The following is a 21,071-nucleotide window of genomic DNA, read 5'->3' as shown; positions in this document are numbered from 1 at the left end:
CCCCTATTCATGATAAGATGTGGGAAACTTATTTGAGGTGGCATAGACATATGCAACAGAGGTTTTTGAATATTCTAATGCGTTAAAGTAATTTATTGCAAATTGAAGGAGCTAAAAGAACTAGAGGTAGACCCGCCTAACCATAAATAAAGTGAAGAATGACATGCATAACTTAGGATTGGAATCTTGTATGACTTTGCATAAAATTGGTCAAAGAAATGAGACCCATGTAGCTGATACCATGTAGTTGGGATAAGACTGAATTGAAATTGTATCGACTGATCCGAGGCAATCCGGGTTTAAATTAATAGAGGCAGATCTCGATTCCAACCAATCTTGGTTGGACCAATATTGTATGAAAACTAGGATTCAGGGGTTGTTTCGACCCTAAACCAATTCTGACCGATTCCATTCCGATCCAATCGGAATCGGCTAGAATTGATCTAGATTCCGATTCCTTGTTTTTTTTAACCCTCAATTTGTTGGAGAAGGAAAAAGTATTTATTATTTAAGGGTGTTTTTGTAAATAAAGGAATCGCTTTTTATGCGGTAGTCTCACATCTGATGCCGGAAAGGGTGTCTTCCCTGCAAAACGATAAGAAAGATATTTCCCGTCCATGTCCATACAAAATCCTCTCTACGCTCGTTTCCCGCTTCAAGGTCGCGTCTTCAACCCAGGTTTCCCTAGGGCATTTTCCATTTCTACTCATTCCAGAACAAGGGGAAATTTAGGGCTTCGAGTCTCTGGAATTCCACAGTTCCTCGTGTTTAAGGTTCATCAAGATTCTGAGATTCTTGAGGAGTTTATATCAGGAGCCAAGAAGATGGCCTCTTTGAGTGCTCTTTCTCTATGCCCTTGTAGGCTTTCACGTCGACCATGCCCTAGGAGGACTTCCATTTTTTGCTCCTTAGGTGCTCCTAATCCTACAGGCATCTACTTTTCACTCTCTTTTTTGGTGCAGCTCTTCTTCAGTAGGAGTTCTGATTCAGTTATGCTTTATTTCCTTGCGACAGAAGTTGATAATGATAACTGTATTCGTTAATTTAAAGAAAAAAGTTATCTATAATTTTTATTGCATTGGGTTCATTGAAACGGGAGTGGTTTTTTGAACCTGCATGATCTGTTTAGTACCCTTTCTGCAACACCTGTAAAATTCTTCTTGAATGGTTTAGTTGCTTGCACTCCGGTTTTGATATATTTTAATCTTTTTCCTCGTCCTTGAGATTGGGGAAGTCTATTCTGTGAGTGCCATTTTAATTTGTGAAATTCTTCATGTTATTTGTTTCGCATTTTTCTCTTTTGGTCTTTCCTCTATTGGAACGTTCATTTGCTCAAAATCGTTATTTCTGGGATGAACTTTGATTCTGTTAGCTCCATGTTTTGTTTGTGGGGTTCATTCTATTGCGATTGCTGGGTTTACCTCATTGAACCTGTCATTCATTGATTGCGTTGTTGCTTTTATCTGGTGCACTCAATCTAGTTTCTAAAATCAACAACAAGCTGTGGCAATCACGACATTCCATTTTAATCTTCGTTTCTTCTTTCATTACTTGACCTGGCAACAGCATATGCATTTTTGTCATCTGTGTTCTTGTAGGTTCATAGCAGCATGTTCTTTTACTTTTTCTATTCAAATTGATTATACTGATTTGTGTTGATGATAGGTACTCGTGGGTCTAAAGTCCTAAGCAAGAATTTGAAGAAAACAGAAGGAGCTAGGAAAAGTATGGAAGATTCTGTTCAGCGCAAAATGGAACAGTTCTATGAAGGGTCTGGTGGCCCGCCACTCCGTGTTCTTCCTATAGGTGGCCTGGGTGAAATTGGGATGAATTGCATGCTTGTGGGGAACTATGATCGTTACATTTTGATTGATGCTGGCGTCATGTTTCCAGGGTATGTTTTAGAAATTCAATCGCCACAGTTATACTAATTTTGAAAATCTCTCTTTGTTTAGAACTAGATCTTCTAAGGTGTAGCTTCAAACCCTTTTAAGGCATTTAAAGTTATCGGTTCACTCTTTAAACACATAGATTACCTGCCATCGATAGCCACTTCTCTTAAAATTGAAGTGTTGCATTGCACTGGCCAGTTACAACTTTCAAACAAAGAAGTTATTGTAGAAGGCATTTATCAGAAATACTACAGGAATTGTATCTATCTATTATTTTTAAAATTTTCTCTTATGCTTGTTCTGATTGTTGGCTTTGGATCAATTTTCTTCCATGAATATCAGTTATGATGAGCTGGGTGTACAGAAAATTATACCTGACACAGTATTTATCAAAAGATGGAGCCATAAAATTGAAGCAGTTGTTATAACACATGGCCATGAAGACCACATTGGTGCGTTGCCTTGGGTAAAGTTTCTTTCCACTTCTTAAACTGTGATGATTTTGAGAACTTCCCTTATAACATGTGCATGTTTAGAAGGGTTCGGATGCTGTTTTGTTCTGATCTAGCTATAGTCTAGTAAATCTCAAAAACCCTAATCCATAATTGTTCTGGAGTGTTCGAAGAACAAGAACAGATATAGAGAGAGGTCCTGATAAAGTTCTATTGCTTGGAAATCTCCTATATAGGTTTCCTACGTAAAGTGGACTCCTCCTTGTTGGCTAGTGAACTACATAATGGGATACAGGTGGTTGAAGGAGTAAATGTCTTGTATCCTGACCCAAGTATTCCTCTGTATTAAATTTATAAAGAAACCAAGTTTTGTTGGGTACTTGGTTGCACCGGAATCTGCTGATATCATATAAGCTTCTCGAATGAATAAGATTTTTGTTGAACATTCCTTGATGTCCTAATCAACTGCACTGAATCCAATACGTTATCCCTGTGCATGACTCTTCTGCATAATTTAAATTTCAAGTCTAAAAAGGCAAGGAAAATGAATGTGACATTGCACTGGAAGGGTTCGACTCATGGACTCAGGAAGGATGTTGATGTCTCACAACAATTTATGCCATGTCGCATCATTATCTTTTGGCCTCCACATGTGTGGTCTGATTTGATAAGTTTTAATCATGATTTTTGATTGATGTAAAGGTCGAATATAACAACTTAAAGGGAATTTATATTGTAAGGAATTTGACTCTGTTTTGTTTGTTTGAAATTGGCAATTCTTATTGTGTTTTCTGAGCAGGTAATCCCAGCTTTGGATTCATGTACGCCAATATTTGCTTCATCCTTCACAATGGAGGTACGTAAAAAGGGTATCAGAAATGTCTTCATTTTCTTGTATATACCCTGTGGTATTATGTTGGTGTGTCATTGACCACGATAGGGGGAGTGTCCCTATCATGGTATATGTTAAGTCATAGAGTTTTTTGTTTAGTCTTAGTTGCTAGAATTAGAATTGTTATTGTATTTGGTTTCTTTCTTTACTTGTAATTAGACTTCTACTTTTAGTAGGACTCCTACTAAGAGTCTATTGTTTGCTATTATTATAAATAAAAAGGTAAACCACTATAGACCCACATCCTGACATCCTGAATCTATCGTGGTTCAACAGTTCTCTTCTCTTCTTCTCTTGTCGTTCTCTCTCTCTTCTACATTGCAGATACTGGTTTCAGATCTTGGTTTTGTCACACACACACACGCACATGTATATATATATTATGTGCCGGTCTGTTTTTGGCCCTCTATAGATAAGTAAAGAAAATCCATTGAAAAGAAAAAGAGATTTAGAAAGCTAATGTTACAACAAAGGCCAGGCACCCACAGCGGGACTACACTGTGGGATAAGGACTTAGCCCCCATCTTCGTCAACTCATGGGCTCTACAGTTGGCAGAACACATCCTCCACATGAAAGAGAAGTTCCCTTGAGGCCAAAACAATCTGCCTCTCCTAATCAGAGGCAGATACATTCACCATGCTCCAGAGAGCGCTTGGAATTCCTTCTGTTATAGCATAAGAGCAAGAGCAATCTCAGCACCTTGATGGCTGAATTACATCTTCCAGTAGGTCTCACAATAACTCTCCAATAGAGCAATAACAGCAACCTGGTTTAGGGTGATCAGAACTGGTTGCAACTCTGGTCACAAGGCCTTGCAGATGTATGGAATGGGTTCCCAAAATTGGAAGTGAATTTGACGGTTAGATTGGAAGATATCAAGGAGTTAAGAAAATAGAAAGTGGCTAAAATTTAGAAACTTAAGGTTAGAAACTGCAGAAAACAGCAACTAAAGTGAAGATTAGCAAGCGTAAACAAAATAGAAAGTAAGGGAATGAAAACTGCAACTAACGAACAAAGTAAGATGAGAGTGTAGGAATAGAAACTAGAAGAAAATAGCAGCAACTAAGCCATGAAAGTTGCTGTTGCAGGACACCACAAGAGGAAACATAGTACTACCAATACCAAGGATTTGATGGGCTGTTTGTTAGTGTTTTCTGCCCCAAGATGAGCTCTGAAACCGAGAACAAAACCACAACAGATTAGTGAAGCAGGATACAAATCAAAATTCAACAGAAAACTGAGACCAAAATTGGTATCTGCAGGATGTAGATACTGGAGAAATCTGACCTGTTAATGGAAGAAGGGATATGTTACTATGTTAGGCCTCTCACCGAATTGTGGAGGAGGAATCCCACCAACTCCAGCCTTGGCCATCCCATCAAGGTAGAGCAGTTATGAATCCCACAGAACTATGCTCTGATGCTCTGATCCCTTCCGCATTATTTATAGCTTCATGGAAATAAGAAAAATAGGAAACCTCCCACCTGTGGAAGGAAGAATCCCTTACAACCTAAGTTTGCTGTAAAATAGAAACTCTAATAGAACTTAATAAAATAGATACTAACACCTAATCCCGTATAGATTTCAAATCTCTCATATATGGGCTTATAGAATTGGCCTATTACAATAGTAAACCCAAAAATACTAAGGCCTTGGCCCATATAACCCTTTGAACACTCCAAATTAAACATATTGGTCCATTCTTGGTCCAGTCCAGTGGCCTGGATTGCCGTTGGCCTTCTTGTTCTTCTGAACTGCATCACCAATACTTCATTTCTAATATTTGTAAGCCAAAAAATGGGGGATCGAGTACAATATTAGTTCCAAGTGCAGGGGGTAGAATTATCAAGGTGCAAGTCCTTATGGCTTTTTGGGATGATGTGGATCCGCATGGAACACATCTGAGATTGGATCGCAATCAATTGAAAAGCTTCCAAACTTATTTGGTTATGGTTATGTAGTTTGAGTAACTTGAATTCTGGTTCTTCTCTACTTAATTTTCTCTCGTTTTGGCTGGCAATGGTATTTTCATAATTTCAAGTAACTGGGTTTATGCTTGGCATTAGGATTGACTCTAGTCTTTATTTTCTTTGCTTGGAGTTGAGTTAGGCGGGTTATTGATCATCTTTAGCTTGTTTTTATAGAGTTGTTATTTGAAGTAGAAGGGGGCATCCATGTCCTCACGTAAGGCTAGTTGATGCTATTTTCCAAAGTTTGGTCAAGTTACGTTTCTCTGCTTTCTCCATCAAACATTTGTGTTCTTTCTGTGTAATTTTACAGCTAATACGGCTTATATATGTTTAATTGGAACCATTTGACTTGATTTTTAAAGTTCATTAGAGAACTCTAATATTCCGCCACCTAGCTGTCAACTGTCTAGAAGATTCCTCTTTGCAATCGTTGTCATTAATCATTATCCCTCTCTATTTGGTTTGCAATTGTCTTCATTAACTTCTTTCTTGATCTCACTAAGTCTTGTGATTGTGGCATAGGAGTTTTTAAGTCGGCTACATAGTTTTTCTTGTCATCATTGAATCTATTCATTTGGTACAGAAATATTATTTCTCTCCTTTATATGTCAACAGCTAATCAAAAAGCGTTTGAAGGAGTTTGGGATCTTTGTCCCATCCAGGCTTAAGGTTTTCAGGACAAGGAAGAAGTTCATTGCTGGTCCTTTTGAAGTAGAGCCAATCAGGGTTACCCACTCTATTCCTGATTGTTGTGGATTGGTCCTTCGCTGTGCTGATGGAACAATTCTTCATACTGGTGACTGGAAGGTAATTGTTGCATCTTGTTTCCTTTCCTATTTCCAGAGTTCATTCTGACAGATGTAAATGTTAATTTCTACAGATTGATGAATCGCCAATGGATGGGAAAGTTTTTGATCGTGGAGCTCTGGAGGAGCTCTCGAAGGAAGGAGTTACATTAGTAAGTTTTTTTAAACCATATATGTTTTGATTGCCTGTTTTTGTTCTGTTGGTACCTTTTCTATCATTTGGAGGACAGTTACCCCTCATTGACTTCTTGCATTTCACCTGTGTAATGTTGGATGCACATGCAAAAGCCGTGTATTTCCTGTGTAAAGATAATAGAAGATCTCTCTCTCTCTCCTGTGTGGGTTGACTTGTAATTTCTTTAGTGTTTTCCTCCAACTCCTTTACTAGATGTATCACTGCCTATGTAAGTATCTATATTTATGTTGCACTTAGTTTTCTTTTAATTGAATTGCTTTTTAAACTATGTAATATAATATATCTAGGCGAATGGAGGCATGACCAAAAAAACTCTGTTAATCTGGGCCTCCAAAATTCATCTTTGTGCTGGAAACTGGAATGTTCCTTAAATTATACAGTTTGTGGGTGTGTTTTAGGCCAGGAGCTGTTTGTTGCTCAGATTTTGTCCAAAGGATAGCAACTACAGTAGTACATTTTTTTAGTGGAATTAAAGAATTTCAGCACTTCTTTCATTCAAGTTTTTTATAATGCTCAGTCTCAATGTTTTATGCTTTCTGGCCTGCTGCATGCAGTTGGGTTCTTATCATCATCAACAACAACAACATTTCAACCTTATCCCAACTAAATGGGGTCTGCTACATGGATCCTTTCCCTCCAATCAGCTCTATTCGAGATCATACTTGATACAAGGCCTAAGCTATGCATGTCTCTCCTCACCACTTCTCCTGGGGTCATTTTAGGTATGCCTTTGGCTCTTTTAGTTCTTTCAGTCTGAATCAAATCACTCCTCTGTATTGGAGCATCCAAAGGCCTCCATTGAAGATTGCCATGCCACCTCAAATGGCTTTCTTGTAGCTTATCATGTAGCTACTCCCAAATCAGCTCTAATATGATCATTCCTTAATTTATCCTTCCTAGTTTTGCCACTCATACATCTCAACATCATCATCTCCGCTACACTGAGTTTATCTATATGATGCTTCTTAACTTCCCAACATCCCACACCATATATCATATGCTTCTTAACTTCCCTTTTAAGTTTTAAAGGAGCATGCCGATCACACAAAACTCCGGACACACCTTTCCCCTTCATCCATCCTATTTTAATTATCTGTGAAACATCATCCTCTATATCACCTTCTTTATTTATGATTGAACCTGGTTGCCTAAAATAATCATTTTGCGGAATCTCCCTCTCATCAATTTTCATCACCTCATTATTCGTCCTAGTGTAACTAAAGTTACACACCATATACTCTGTCTTCGTTCTACTTATCTTTAATTCTTTTGATTCCAAGGTTGATCTCCATAACTCTAACTTGGCGTTATATCCCTGCTTTTGTCTCCTCCGCCAAAACAATATCATCAGCAAAAAGCATACATCAAGGAACCTCATCTTGAATGTCTTTGGTTAAATCATCCATGATAAGTGTAAACAAATAAGGGCTTAAAACTAATACTTGACGTAACCCAATTGTAATTGGGAATTCACTACCTTGACCCCCCTCAGTTCTTACACTAGTCAGCACACCATCATACCTAGCTTTAATTATGTCCACATATTTGCTTGGGACACTTCTCTTCTCTAGTACTTGCCAGATTTACTCTCTAGGGGCTCTGTCATGAGCTTTTTCTAGGTCCACAAAGACCATATGGAGATCTTTCTTGCAATCTCTAAATCTTTCCATGAGTCTCCTAAGTAAGTAAATAGCTTCTGTTATGGATTTTCCTGGCATAAAACCAAATTGGTTCTCCGTCATGGATTTTCCATGAGTTTCGTCTTAGGTGGGTTTCAATAACCCTCTCCCATAATTTCATAGTGTGACCCATTAGTTTTATGCCTCTATAGGTATTGTTGCTCTGAATATCACCTTTATTTTTGTAAATCGGAACCACAATACGTCTCCTCCATTCATCTGAAAATTTTCTGGTGCTCATAATCTTATTAAAAAGCTTGTTTAGGATACGGATCCGGGTTCCCGAAACCCTATTCGGATCGCTTAAGGGCCCACCATAATAATAGGCTGTGATCCATTGAAAGGAATGACAATCTCGTAATTTATTGGAGATATAAATCACAAGAAATAGGAACTAAGGGGGAAAAAGTCTTGTACTAAGGTGAGAAGGGCAATCGGAATGAAAATTAAGACCAGGGATAGTGGGGCATAAAAGCTAAAGGAATGGGAATATTTGGAAAGTTAAAATAAAAAATATAAACAAAGAGATAAAATAAAATCATTGGGAAGAAGGGTGTCTTCTTCCTTACGACTCAACAACAAAACCAGCGGAAACCTTGCAGGTTTATGGGTGCAAGAACTCCGTCGATAGGAGCCAGACCGAGTAGAAATTTTGATGGGAGTATCCCAACTTCTAAGCCTCTTGAATGCCAGCCAGCACAGATCAAATCGCCAAACAGTTGGGATTGAAGCTCTGAAATCTGATCTGGTTGCTGATACTGTTGCAGGTTCCAACAACAGATTAGATCTCACTACACAGGAGATATGGATGCCAAGATTTCCAGGTTAAATCGCCCTCTGCTACGGATTGCACATATGAAATTTCAGGGAGAGCGGTTGAAGATTGATGGAGTTCCAAACTGACATCTGAGAACTACAAGTAACGCTCCGACAGAGTAGCTCGAGAGCATGGCACAAGATTTTCGCGATATATCGGCGATATATCAGAATATTTCGGATATTTCGAGCCTACCGAGACGAAATGGTAGCTCGAAATGAAAAAGTATCAAAACTCGACGATATGTCGTGAGTCCACGAAATATTGTCGAAATACTGTTTTTTGACTTAAAGTGTCACGTGACACTTGTTTTAAATGCCATATTTCGCAAGTCTCAGTCGATATATCGACCGAGACCTGCTGAAAGCTCAAAGTTCTTCATTTTTTGCTCTTCTTTCTCTCTTTCAAGCATCATCCAAGCCTTGTTGAAGCTCATTTTGTACGGATTGTCGCCGGAAACATGTCGGAGCCTCATCTAAGCACATCCTCCAAGGGTTTTTCACTATTTAAGGTAAATCATTTTTCTTTAAAACTAATTTTTTTGAAATTACTATGTTCAAGAGTTGTTGGATGATGATGAAATATTTATATGTGACTTGTGAGTCTTGTGAGTCTTGCACACTTGTAAGTTGTAAGTTGTAAGTTGTAACTTGTAAGTTATGATTTGTGAACTTGTGACTTTGTGTATTGAGTTATTGAGTCTTTGACTATTATGGAGTTTGAGTTATGATTTATGATTTATGTCTTATGAGTTTTCATTAGTTTGTTTAAATTTCTTGTCTTTTACTGCTTAATCAATGTCTATTTAACTATTTATACATTAGGGTCGGCGACCGTATATTATCAATCAAGGGTGCAAACCCAAAACACCAGTTTGAGTTCTTTTTTTTTGCAATATGAATCTTTAAATGTGTTTATTTAACTTAAATAAGGGTGTCCATGAAGTATCAGCCCTTGATATGGCCAAAAACCCACCGAGATGGACTGCCGAAATATGGCAGAAAAAATGCAGTATTTCAGCGAAATTTCGGAAATTTCGGGATATTTCGGATATCTCGGTAGGCCCGAGATACCGATATATCGCGAAATCTTATACTATGCTCGAGAGTGAAGATGAGATGTGAGAAAGAAGAAGGGGAGGAAGAGAGAAAATAAGAGATTTCAGAGGGGAAAGAGAGAGGTCATACTACCATTGCTATCATACCAACCAGTACCATAAACAATTCAATTAAATCAATTCATCAAATCTACTTCAATCATTGGTTATACATCTATTTATAAGACCCAGAAAATAAAGACTCCTAATAAAAACCTAGACTAATAAAAATAGAAAGTAAATAGAACTCAAATTGGAAATTTCCCTAATAGCTACCTCAAAATAAAAGATTACATATATTTTCCAAATAAATAAATCCTAAATATACTATTGAACCAGAGCAAGGCTGGGACCCAGTTCATCTTGGTTTGGGTTCTCAAACGGATTCAGCCCGGCCCATGGAACAGCACCTGCATCAAGTTAACTAGGATAAATCACAGATTCCAAAGCTCTTCCACACGTCTATTGGGACCTCCTTTGTGCCAGGTGCCTTACCTACTTTCATCCTCCTTAAAGCTTCTTTTACTTTAGACACCCTAAATATTTAGTATATAACTATGACATGTGGTGTCTTGATGGATTATGCATTCTTCTGGGACACTATTGCTTGAAATGTCTTCATTTAGTAGGCTGTAGAAATAATCTTTCCATCTCTAATTAATGTCCTCATACCTTATTAGTTATTAGTACTTTACCATCTTCACTTTTAATACATCTAGCATGGTCGGTATCTCTGCTCTCCCTTTCCCTCACTTTAGTTATCTTGTAGATAGCTTTTTTCCCTTCCTTTGTGCTCATATTGTTATAAAGATCTTCATATTTCTTCCCCCTTGCTTTTCCCACAATCCTCTTAGCTTCATTCCTGGGAAGTTGGGTTCTTACCTCAAGGCTTAAGATTACCTTAAGCATATGACGTGAATCCTTTGGAGATATTGTGGCCATTATTGTATGTTTGCTGTAAATATGTATTCTATGAGTAAACTGTCATCCAAATAAAGATTTGATGCAGTGGCACTCGAATGGTTGGACCAGCACGACCGGTTTGGAAAGTGGAAACCCAAGCCTAGATGGAACCGGACCAACTTGCGTTTTTGGTCCAAGGAGGGCTGGTAGTAGTAGTAGTTTATTTTTGGCATTTTTATTTAAATTATTGTTAGGGTGTCGTGGATAGAGAATGGAGTTTGTTTCAACTCACCACAATTTTAGAGTTTGAATAGAAGTGTTTGTTTTCCTTTTCTTCATATATTTGTACCCAATGATGGGAAAGACATAATGGAATGAAAATATTGAGTTTGAGTTTAACCTCACCGGGGTGAGTATTGCATGGTTGAACAGTGCGTATACTGTGGGTTATCTCTCCTATCTTCTTCCTGCCCCTCGGGTAAGCCTTCTAGCCCCCCTTCCTTCTCTATCCCATTCCTCTTCCATCTCTTACCTTGTATCTCCTCTACTCTGTTCTGGCACTAGTATTGGTACAGCAAGAGAGGCACTGATCCCCCTCGGGCCTCCCCCTTTCAATTCCAATTTTTGGGGCTTTAGTACCTAACTGTGGGCGACTCGTTTCTGCTAAAACTCAGTTCGAGAGCCTGCTGGACTGGGAAGTTCCAATCAAACTTCAGGTCTGGCTCTTCTTTCTATCGCAAGATCTTGTCTCAGCACTCTTGTTTCTTTGATAAATGTTTGTTTAACCTGATTGTTGATTTCCTTCCATAGATCTCAGGATGAGTAACCTTTGCCCGAAATTTCGGGTTGATTGGATCAATATTGAGAGAGTTGCCTGAAATTTTGGGTCGATTGGATCAATATCGAGAGAGATTGCTCTCTTGGAATAATCTTGGTTTCCGCTTTGTTCTGTTGGCCGAAGGTTGAAGACAACCTCTCGGTTGTTATTCCATTCCTTTTATAATTTTATTTGCCTAAACTATCCCTCCCCCTATCCTTTATTTTAATTTCATTCCAAGTCTATCCTCTACCTTTAATTCCTAATCCCCCTTATGTCCTCCTATCCTTTATTTCCCTAACAGCCATTTAAGATTCCCTTTAATTACAAATCTGCCATTCTTTTATAAACTTCACTTTATTTACTGTTTGCCATTAAGCCTTTGTTTTAAGTGTTCTCTTGCTATTGTGGCCCATAGTGATTCCCAATAGGGTTTCTGAGCCCCGGGATCACATCAAGATTGCTACAAAGCCTGACTTTGAGTTAATTATTTCCCTTCCCTTTCAGATGATGAGTGACTCAACAAATGTGCTCTCACCTGGAAGAACTGTTAGTGAGACTGTTGTAGCAGATGCGCTACTGAGACGTATTTCAGCTGCTAAAGGAAGAGTTATTACTACACAGTTTGCATCTAATATACATCGTTTAGGAAGTGTGAAAGCTGCAGCTGATTTAACTGGCCGGAAGCTGGTATGTTTGCAATGGTTTACCAAAGTGACAATATTTTCTTCATCTTTCCTCCTTTGTAACTTGCGGATGATAATTCACCTTGAAAATTGTGAAAGTACCAAATGTTTCTTAATTGACCATGGATAGATCAGTATTTATTTGTCAGTGTAACAGGTATTTGTGGGCATGTCATTAAGGACATACTTGGATGCCGCTTGGAGGGATGGAAAAGCACCAATTGATCCATCAACTCTGGTAACGAAAACATGTTTTTATCATTTGTATTTTTGGTGTGACGGAGTTCTGTTCTTTAATTCTTTTTATTGTTAATAGCATGGAAAAAGAAGGAATTTTCTATTCCTATTAACAATGTGCAAGGGAGGTTTTATTTGTCATATGCGGTCCTTGTCTTCTTTATATTATTCTGAACTCTGAAGTAGCTAGTAGCTTACTGTATCCACATAACCTATTCATGGTTTTTTTTTTGGTGGGTATGGGTCAATAGGGGCCAATTGAAGGCATTTTCTTTTTTGGTTTACTTTTTGAGTTCCTTTGCTGTTTATAATTCTTATTTCGATGTTTGCTGGCGTCTTTGATTTGAAATGATGGAAAAGGTTAAAGTTGTGATGCTAACCATGATTGCGTTAGAATTCCATGAGGTTACCTCCATTGACATTTCTTGTCTTTGCTTCCTTCCATGGGTACAGTGATTGATGCACAACATGGGTGGGATGATTTTAGAAGGATCACCATGCTGCTGTAGAACTTACTGGCAGTTTGTTCTTGTCCCATAGGCCATAGGCAATTACGTAGGTTGGTGGTTCTTGTGCATGCACATTTCACATGCTGTTGATTTGGATTGACTAGTGTGTCGTCTGATTTTATTTATTAGATTCATAGGCATGGTAGTTGCCAGTTTTATGGGGCTTGTATGCGACTCCTGGAGGTAGATTTTAATCATTTCTAGTTGCAAAAAGTCGTTTAGGAGTTGGGACTCAGTTGGATTAGCCGATTAGGGTGCAGGAAGGGTACAAAACAGCAGTCTCAAAGTTGAGGATTCAAGTTGTCTAGGAGGCATCTACATGAAATAATATAAACACTTCAGATTTTTTTAGGTTTTTTGTCATGCATGGAAAACATCCTATGTTAAGGGGTAAATGTTTTGACTTGGCTGAATGTCGGAATGAGAATGAGCAGATATAAATGCATTTTATCAAGGGCAGCCTTGGTGAATTTGGCATTGTGGTTTTTGATGATGGTCATCAAAGATTAGGAAGGGGAGGATAGAGCATCCTGGCAAATAAGTTTGAGATTTTATATCTTCTTGTCTATTGTACTTGCACTACAAGTATATGCTAGTGTGGAGATATTTGCTGGGACTGAGGATGGTCCATCTGTCTATTCTTATTTGATAATATGTCTGCTTCCTGTTCTTCTTTATTAGGTTCTTACTATGCATTATGCAATTTCCTTTTTGGAAAATTTCACGTATTCTTTCTGATGCTTTCCCCCCCTCCCCCATCTCTCTCTTTTAAATATTTTGCACAGGTGAAAGTGGAAGATATTGATACTTATGCTCCAAAGGATTTGCTAATTGTTACAACAGGCTCTCAAGTAAGATAACCTAAATGAATTCAGATCACTTCCATCAGTCATTTCAACAAGTATGAAAGTTCTATTGGAGCATCTTAGCTTGCGTGTATGACTCTGTATTATTGTGTCAGGCAGAACCACGTGCCGCTTTGAACCTTGCATCATATGGAGGTAGTCACTCCCTCAAATTGAACAAGGATGATGTAATTTTGTATTCAGCTAAGGTAACTGGTTGTGCTGATATAGTGAACCCCATACTGTTACTTGACTCAATTAAGCCTTTTCACAAAATGGGACCGGCTACATGAATCATTTTTCACCATGCAACCCTGTTTAAAGCTATATTTATTGTTAAAATAGTGTTAGATGCGATGAATAATTTTTCCCACCAAATTATTTTTAAATGTTTCAGTTCGTTGGGCTGACATACCAGTAATAAAGTGGCAATTGTAGGCTACTTTTGTGGACAATGAGTTTCTATCTCTTTATTTCAATTTATCTTCCATGATTGATCACTTTATTACTGGTAAGGATATGTAGTTTATCTCAATATTAGGTAACACAAGCATTTGACTTCCTACATTCAACCTTGATTGTTGGTATTCTTGTTTCCTCTTTGTTTGATAATGATTTTCTGATCAACATGGTCAATTTATAAGTGGACATATTTCGCAGGTGTAGTCTTCTGGGATTATGTGCTTGATTACATTTTCTGATAAAATGCGTTTGCTACAATCTTGTTGGAATTTATTGAGTTTGTGTGCTATAGAGGTCACTTATTTGATTTTACTTTCTAGGTAATTCCAGGAAACGAGGATCGAGTGATGGATATGCTGAACCGGATAGCAGAAATTGGTTCAACAATTGTTATGGGGAAAAATGAGAACCTGCATACATCTGGTCATGGATATCGTGATGAACTGGTGGGTTAATCTATGGATTATGGTATAATCCTATGTATTCGTGCAATTCTTTAACATGATCTATGGCTTTTCATTCCAAACTTTAAAGTTTTAGTTATTGATGAAGAAAAACATTCAAGACTGTCTTTTGTTCTTTTGTTGATTATGAAGCCTCTTTCTCTACATGCTTTGTTATATGTTTGTGGTCACTCTAATATGTGATCATCTCATATATTTTATTTGACATTTTCTTTGAGGGTGGAACGCTTTCTTGAAATAACATCTGTTTTTGAAGGAGGAAGTACTTAAAATTGTGAAGCCTCAGCATTTTCTACCTATCCATGGAGAACTCTTGTTCTTGAAAGAGCATGAATTGCTTGGAAAATCAACTGGCATCCGACATACAACTGTGAGTTTGGCCTTTTAACTGAAATTTCCAGATTTGCTATGTATGAAAGCACTCAATTTGTGCTATTGATTTCCTGAGGTTTGCAAGGTTAAATTTTTTTTAACTCATAAGCTTGATCTTGCCATACATGAAAATATGAAATTGTATCTTTGCAGATTGAGATCCACAATAGTTGCTCATGAATTTATATATCTTGGCTGACTCAGCTCGGGTTTCAAATGAAATCCTGCTTTGGAGTCACTATGTTGTCACACTAAGTTGAGATGATTTTCTGCTGGGTGTCCTTCATGATATCGATGTAGGATTGGTTGTAATTTGGACAGTATCGGAGTCCGCTGGGGGTTTTGAATCACCCATAATGCAGATAGGAGAATAACAAATTTAAGTAAAGATAGGGACCAACGGACAGATAATAAATAAACCAGAATCTGAAGACGTTGACCTGAATCAGAGGAGATTTACCCCACTGAAAAATCACAACTGGGATCAGCTTGATATGAAGGTCGAAGATACTTGAGATAAAGGCTAATAATTCCCCAATGTATCACTTGAATCTGAAGGTAGATTGAAAGTTAACTTCAGAATGCAATTCTGCCAGAAAATTTCGAGCCTGATAGGTGATTTAATACCACAGAGAATCCAGAGCTTAGATCTGCTTGATACTGGGGTCGAAGAGCCTAATGACGAGGGGCAATAATGGCCTAAAATATGACTTGTATCCAATTTTCAGATTTAAAGTAATTGCAGAATTTAATTCTGCCAGAATTCATCCAAAAACAGGGTACCGCCAATGGGGGTAATCTGCAGTTAACATCAATAAATCTTAAACCAGCCTCAATATAGGATAGAAGATCCTTACCAGTAGGGCCAATAATGTCCTGAAACATCAGATCAAATTGATAACCAGATGAAGAGTTGTAGTGCCAACAGTGTACCGCAGGCTTGAAAACAGCAGCTACTCTTCATCAAAATTGATAAAATAACACCATGGAATAATTGTAGTGAGTGATCTCCTTCAGGTAGACAGCATGTACAAGAGAAACCCTAGGTTATTTTCATGTAATCAATCACTAGGGTTTCATAAGATAGCTAAGGCAACATAGATTGCTGTCAACAAAAAAAAAAGATCCTTAGAAGACCGTCAAACAATGATTGAAGAAAAAAGAGGAAGCTGATCGATCAGTCTCTGATACCATGTATGATATTAAAGCTTAAAGGACCAGCAGTGAGAGAAGAAGAAGAGGAGGAAGAAGTAGAAGAACTGAAGGGAAAACAGATGAAACCGAGAATGGTGTATGCTAGAACGTGATGGAGTAATTGCTCTATCACGATTACCTATTTCCTTTATGTAAATCAATAACCAACTCTTAGTAGGAAACCTGCTAAAAGTCTAAGTCTAATTACAATAGAAATAACTAAAGGGACATAACAAGCTAATAACTACTCAACTACTAAAACATTATCCCTTGGTGCACTGTTCATGGAGCCTATCCCATAATACTCATTTTAACAATATGGTGCAAGTAGGCAGTGTTTGTATTTTGGAAATTCTTGTCCCCCTAATTTAGTTTATGTATGTATGTCTGTCTGCAAAAATCTAATGCAGTATACTAACATCTTGCAGGTCATAAAGAACGGTGAGATGCTGGGAGTTTCTCATCTTAGGAACAGAAGAGTAATTTCTAATGGTTTTGTTTCCTTGGGGAAGGAGAATTTGCAGGTGAGTGATGGGTGATCCCTTAAATGCTCCTTTAACTAATTGTCTACCCCTTCTCCCTCCTCCCCTCCCCCCCCGCACAAAAAAAAAAGTGAAAAGATAAATGATACTGTGGAGATATATGCAAATTAACCCCATCTCCTTGCAGTTGATGTATAACGATGGTGATAAAGCATTTGGCACATCTACAGAACTTTGCATTGATGAGAGACTAAGGATAGCATCAGATGGTATTATAGTTGTCAGGTAGATGGCTTAATTCTTGTTGGATCAGACGTGTTTGTTTACCCTGGATGTACTTATGTAGATGTGGCATTTAGGTACGATCTCGTGTTCTTAATGTCTTCATCCTTTGCAGCATGGAGATTTTGCGCCCACAGGAAATAGACGGTCTACCTCAAACAAGCCTCAAGGGTAAAATAAGGATCGTCACACGTTGCTTATGGCTTGACAAAGGCAAGCTTTTAGATGCTCTCTACAAAGCTGCTCATGCTGCACTATCGAGTTGTCCTGTGAACTGTCCGCTGGCTCACATGGAAAGAACTGTGTCCGAGGTACTAAGGAAGATGGTAAGGAAGTACAGTAGTAAAAGGCCTGATGTGATTGCAATAGCTGTCGAGAACACAGCTGGAGTTCTTGCTGATGAGCTAAGTGCAAGATTAGCTGGCAAGTCCGATGTTGATTTTGGATTATCACCATTGATTAAAATGGTCGGTTCACGTCCTAGAAAGAGGTCAAGCAGGAAGCTTGAGGAAGCAGGCAGTGGCAACACCCACTCAGACGAGGATGCTTCGCAACAAGAAATTGCAGGTAGTACAAGTTTTTATTTTTTTAAACCTTCTGATTTTTCTAACTGATTATAATACACACACACACAAACAGAGAGAAAAATTCAGCTACACACCCCTTGATTTAAGCCACAATATGCACCATGTGGCAACCCCAAATAACCGGATGGATATGCTACCTTCTGGATTGCCATAACTCAAATCCTATGTCCCAACATGTATTGGTTTTTCTCCTATATTATCAAGTGTAGAACCTTTTCACCCTTCTTTAAAATGTTTTGATTTTCAAAGCAATCTTGAAAAAGCTTTTCCAAATATATTTCTTTTAAAAAATATGAAATAACTTATTGATTGAAATAAGGAAACTCACAACAAAGATGAGTAATTTTCAAATGCTAATTTAAGGGTATTTGATTAAATTTAAAATGAAATGGATAGCTTTAGAAGGAAACAGATGGAAATAAATTTTAAACAATTTGAGGTAATTTTAAACATATTCAAATTATAAAATGATAATGGGCAAATGTTCCCTACATGATCCGTGTAGGATGCCTTTCCCTAACAGCTCAAGTATCTGCCTAACATGTGGGCCATATAATCGAAGATCAGATCCCAATATTGACACGTGGCTGATCCAAGGTCAAGTATCCTATCCAACAGTCAATTTGACCAGAGGTGTTTTCCATGTGGTCCAAAAGGCTGGACTGTCAAGGAATGGCTTCCTTGAAGGGCCTTGTTAAGGAATTTGGGCTAAAAATGATGTCAAGTCTTAGTGTTCTTAAAACGTTGTTTTGGATTATTTTTGAAGGACATTGCCAGCATTTTTATGGTTTGAAGTTTATCCATCATGTGTGTTAGATTGGAGGTGTCAGCTTTTAAGATTAAGACTCAAAAGCATTTTATTTAAGCCTTCCTTGTGTTGTAACCCTTGCATGCCTTTTAAAAACTAGTCGTCATCTACTCCTGCAGATGAGAGTGCTGAATTTGAGCATTTGTTATCTGAGGAAGATGCAACAACATCAAGTTCTGACACAGAGGACTCATCTACACTATTCAATGAAAGTTCGGATGCTTTTTGGAAATCATTTGTAACATCATCTCCTGATGACCAAGTTAGTGATGGCAATGGTTCCATTCCAGCAGAGCGACTGAATCTCTGGCAAGATGGAACAGAAAGCGGTGAGGATGATTCTGTTCAATTGTCAAACCCTCAATTATCATCTCCCAGGCCTGTAAAAAGAAACAAATGGAAGCCTGAGGAAATAAACAAACTCATCGAAATGCGGGTTGAATTCAATAGCAGATTTCAAGTTGTGAAGGGGCGAATGGTCCTTTGGGAAGAGATTTCTGCAAAGTTGCTAAGCCAAGGGATTAATCGATCTCCAGCGCAATGCAAATCTCTCTGGGCATCTCTGCTTCAGAAATATGAGGTTTGTCCTGTTCCTGTCTCTTTCTAACTTGGTTTGCTTTCTGATGGAAATATGGGGTATTTTGAATATCTGCATTCAATGTCAGAGTACAGCATATTGTTGGGCGGACATAAGAAGTCATCCTCCATTCCTCTTTATATGATACATGTTTACGCATGCCGCAGTGCGGGGAGGGGGGACATCTATGCCTGCACCAGACGACCTTCTGTTCTGGTTGGAATGCTTGACTAGATATAAAGTATTACAATGATGGCTAGGATCTAATTTTTGGCCTAGAAGATATTTCTGATAATGCTATTGAATCTAGTGATCCCTGCTCCCCCTTTGAATTTGCACATGTAGGTAGAGACACAATTTTTCCCCCATTCTGTCCTGATTCAATTAGTCCTATAATTGTATTGCTTAACATCTACTCTTTCTGCTAATAGCAGGAAAGCAAGAATGGAAGTAAAAGCAAGAAAGGTTGGCCCTATTTTGCCGAAATGGACAAGCTTTTATCTGATCATGAGGTAGCAGCTACAAAATGAGTGGGCAGGTAGAAGCAATGTTGGGCTTCACAAATTTTTGGTTGGGCTCTTGGTTTTCTTGCATCACTATCTCTTAATATGTGATGATCTCAGATGAATGAGAACTGGCTGAACATATTCTGAAGCCAAGAGCCTTTCAGTAAAATCGTCGAGTAGACAACTGGTGAATGTAAGCTGCTAGCACATTCCTTGTAAGAGGAATATCTGTATTATGATTGACGGCGGCAATTGTATTGGGTTTTGATCAGCATTGCAAGTTATGTGATATTTTATTTTTGGGGATATTACTCAAATGAAATGAAATAAAATAAAAAGGAGGAAGTGGAAGCCATTGGAAACTAAGAAAGGCCATAACTTGGCTCAGTACATCCTACGGTCGCACTGCATCATCTATTGACAATTTTGCTTTCATGAACTCTCTTTTTTGTTACCCTTCAAAATATTAAATCTGTAATGACTGATGCCGTCTCTGATTTAGGTCTGCATAAATGCATCAGCTATAGGAGCTCATTGGTTCTAAGAAGCTCCCTTGGTATTGCAATTGGTCTCCTCAGCTCAATTGCAAGAGTTAATAGCATGGAATCAGACTCTCACACAATCAAGGAATGTTTTGGCTTTTCTTTAGATAAATTCACTAACACATTCTCTTATAAAATTTATGAAGCATTTTCTTCGTAGCACTAGCATTTCTGTTTGATGATACAGCTGAGTTCGGGGCATTATAATTTCTGTTCCTATGAAGCTCTTCACATGTTTAGACCGGTTTTCTAATGTTCTTGAGATCAGGCAAGACATTGATCACTGGTCTGAATGATCTGATCACCAAGGCTGATAGTCCGATTCTTGGAGAAGCTTGGATACATGTCGATCAAGCTTCTCTGGTTCTATTGGATGCTGAAATTGATACAAGGCTTCATCTGTGCCGAGAGCCTGAACCCTGGAAAGTGATGCTCTCTCAAGAACAATTTAAGAAAGGAGAGGATCATCTCCTAAATACAACTGGACAAAGCTAACTTCTAAACACAACACCACTTAAATTTCCAACCAATACTAACAGCAAAGGGAAAGTACTAATGAATGAACTTAGAATCAAACATAGGATTGAAGATGGATTCTTTTGGGGGATTAATCATAAGAATCAGGAAACAGCATCTATCAGTGATCAGACAGATTTCCACTGAATGTCTTGTATACCAACATCTCTAATCTCTGGAGTCTGATAGAGCAGCGAAGCGAAAGGAACATCATCAATGGATGAAGGTGACAACGTTCACATTATGCTTGAGATTGGGACTCGAAGATCAACGAGTCATTTCACAATGGCACCATAACAAGGGCATACTGAAGGTCTTGCCGCTACAGTAACTGGTGCACAGGGTCAAAAGTGTACGTGCACCACGCCAAAACCCAAGTTGCATCCCAGTCACAATCAACTGAACAAAGAATACTGTAGTAGTGGAAAAGTAACCCAAAGTTGAATCCCAGTCAGGAAATATCTACTGCCAAGATTTGAGA

At 38.2% G+C, this 21,071-nt stretch overlaps 1 protein-coding gene and 1 long non-coding RNA gene across 4 annotated transcripts; one reads left to right on the top strand and one right to left on the bottom strand.

Moving 5' to 3' along the window:
• The first annotated feature begins 578 nt into the window (after positions 1–578).
• Positions 579–19,836, top strand: LOC122654348 (ribonuclease J-like). Of its 3 annotated transcripts, none has more exons than XM_043848410.1 (17): positions 579–930; positions 1,666–1,894; positions 2,235–2,358; positions 3,144–3,200; positions 5,823–6,014; positions 6,088–6,165; positions 12,029–12,211; positions 12,365–12,445; positions 13,739–13,804; positions 13,915–14,007; positions 14,581–14,706; positions 14,981–15,094; positions 16,719–16,814; positions 16,960–17,057; positions 17,170–17,621; positions 18,569–19,029; positions 19,461–19,836. In XM_043848410.1, the coding sequence occupies exons 1-17, from the start codon at positions 618–620 to the stop codon at positions 19,554–19,556; spliced, it is 2,859 nt and encodes a 952-aa protein (XP_043704345.1). In that variant the 5' UTR covers positions 579–617; the 3' UTR covers positions 19,557–19,836. The 3 variants fall into 3 exon arrangements, with proteins under 3 accessions (XP_043704345.1, XP_043704346.1, XP_043704344.1); XM_043848411.1 differs by having other exon boundaries at positions 580–912; positions 19,458–19,836; XM_043848409.1 differs by having other exon boundaries at positions 580–930; positions 19,458–19,836.
• On the bottom strand, positions 6,735–11,076 carry LOC122654351. Its single transcript, XR_006331895.1, has 3 exons — positions 10,684–11,076; positions 7,505–7,509; positions 6,735–6,770 (listed from the first exon to the last, which is right to left on the bottom strand). It is a non-coding gene; the product is annotated as an uncharacterized LOC122654351 (long non-coding RNA).
• Positions 19,837–21,071: the final 1,235 nt, after the last annotated feature.

Source organism: Telopea speciosissima, chromosome 3 (genome assembly GCF_018873765.1).
Source record: "Telopea speciosissima isolate NSW1024214 ecotype Mountain lineage chromosome 3, Tspe_v1, whole genome shotgun sequence".
NCBI lineage: Eukaryota > Viridiplantae > Streptophyta > Magnoliopsida > Proteales > Proteaceae > Telopea > Telopea speciosissima.
The sequence above is the reverse complement of the archived record's forward strand: the minus strand, read 5'-3'. Positions and strand labels throughout refer to the sequence as shown.